The 1,894-nt window shown below is 33.8% G+C and overlaps 1 protein-coding gene across 1 annotated transcript; it reads right to left on the bottom strand.

The window, feature by feature from the left end:
• Positions 1-938: 938 nt before the first annotated feature.
• On the bottom strand, positions 939-1,894 carry LOC108695730 (olfactory receptor 8H1). Its single transcript, XM_018224702.1, has one exon. It carries the CDS (start codon positions 1,884-1,886, stop codon positions 939-941), a length of 948 nt encoding a protein of 315 aa, XP_018080191.1. The 5' UTR covers positions 1,887-1,894.

Genomic DNA, 1,894 nt, shown 5'->3' with positions numbered 1-1,894 from the left:
CTGAATCTGGCCCATTATCTGTTTTGAAAATGGTTTCCTATAACTGGAAACTTTTTATGAGCTATGGGACAGGGTAATGTTCAATTACAAATAGAGACTTTAATCCTTTCACAAGTCTATGAACTTTTTACTATCATGGTATACAAAAAAATGACCAATTGAAATTTTTTTAAAAAATTGAATTTTTCAAATTCAGGTGAATTGGATCAACACACAAACTCGAATCAAATTTGAATTGAATTAGATTCGAATTTGATTCCTTCATTGAAAAAACAGGCTCCTGTGTTTCCAATTTCTTCTAACCACTGCACCTGGAAAACTCCTTATACAGAGAGAGGGATGACAGGGAAGGTTTTCTGATTTGATTGGTTCATGGGAAAACCATGGGCAGAAAATAATTATACAGGTTTTTGCCAAAATGCAAGCGATTGTGTTTCTTTATACCTAAAACCTACTTTTTAATAAAATAAACACATGGTGAAATTCCAAAAAGTCTTGTGTATTAACCAACATTTAGATATTCCCTAAAAACATATTTATCCATATGGGGTTGAGGATTCTATTTAGAAAATTGATTGTAAAATTTCCATTTCATCCTGTATTAAATATGCCAAGTCATTGTCTTAGTACTCCCCCCTGGTTTATTCATGGATCTTTTGTATACTCAATAATCTGTAAGCAGAGGTACAGCATGAAGACATAAAAATATGCTTTTCCTCCGACTTCTTTATTAATCTGTAAAAACTTTCTATTTTCTTATCTCAAATAGAAGCAATCTATAACATGTAACTGAAACCATCAGTTAATTTTAGGACAATCAAGTCATGTTTTTTCTTTTATTCACTTAGATCAATAGTTCCTAAATTATGTGACTCCCCTCACTCACAATGAATTGAGAAATGCCCTGTTAAGTTTTATTGAATTGTATTAGCTAATATTCATCTAAAATTTAAGAAAAGATAACATCTTTGCCTCACATTATTAAGGGAAGCTTTAAATTCTTTATTTTTCATTGTGTAAATAAGAGGATTTAGTATAGGACCAAGGACAATGTACAACAGTGAAAAAAACTTGTCACTTTTAAGGGAATAACTTTTTTGGGGCCTCATATACAAGCAAAATACTGTCCCATAAAGGGTCATCACACAGGTCAAGTGAGAAGCACAGGTAGAAAAGGCTTTTTGTTGCCCCTCTGAGGATTGTATTTTCAGGATAGCAGAGATGATAAATATGTATGAGGTCAGTGTAAGGAGGAAGCAATTAAAAAAAATCAATGTCCCTTCAATGTAAAATAAAAGTTCCACACTAAAAGTGCTGCTGCAGGAAAGTTTTAGCAATGGTGCCATATCACAGAAAAAATGGTTAACAATATGGGAAGCACAATATGACAGTTTGGATATAAGGACAAGATGGCCAACAGTGTCAACAAAACCAACAGCGTATGCTGCAGTTATAAGCCAAGCACAATATTTCATACTCATTCGGGAAATGTAATGAAGGGGATCACAGATGGCAACATAACGATCATAAGCCATGGCCGTCAGGAGAAAATATTCACTGGCAGCCAAGGCCACAAAAACATACATTTGAGTCATACACCCCAAGAATGAAATGTTATTTTGTTGTGTGAGAAGAATATGTAGCAAATTAGGTAAAATATTTGTGGTGAACGAAATGTCTATGATTGAAAGGTTCTGCAAGAATAAGTACATGGGGGTGTGTAAGTGAGGACTGTATGAAATGACTAAGAATATGATGAGATTTCCCAGAAGAATGATGAGATAGATTACAAGGAATAGCACAAAAAGAGAAATTTGAAGCTCTGGAGTTTCAGAGAAACCTTGTATTATGAATCCGGAAGCATTTTCTTGACTCGGTGCAACCATTTGTTCAA

The sequence above is a fragment of the Xenopus laevis genome, chromosome 7L (genome assembly GCF_017654675.1).
Source record: "Xenopus laevis strain J_2021 chromosome 7L, Xenopus_laevis_v10.1, whole genome shotgun sequence".
NCBI lineage: Eukaryota > Metazoa > Chordata > Amphibia > Anura > Pipidae > Xenopus > Xenopus laevis.
This window is presented reverse-complemented; position numbering and strand designations above follow the sequence as displayed.

Excerpts from the sequence above, each read along its gene's own strand:
- LOC108695730 (XM_018224702.1), bottom strand. The coding sequence starts at position 1,886 with ATGGTTGCACCGAGTCAAGAAAATGCTTCCGGATTCATAATACAAGGT.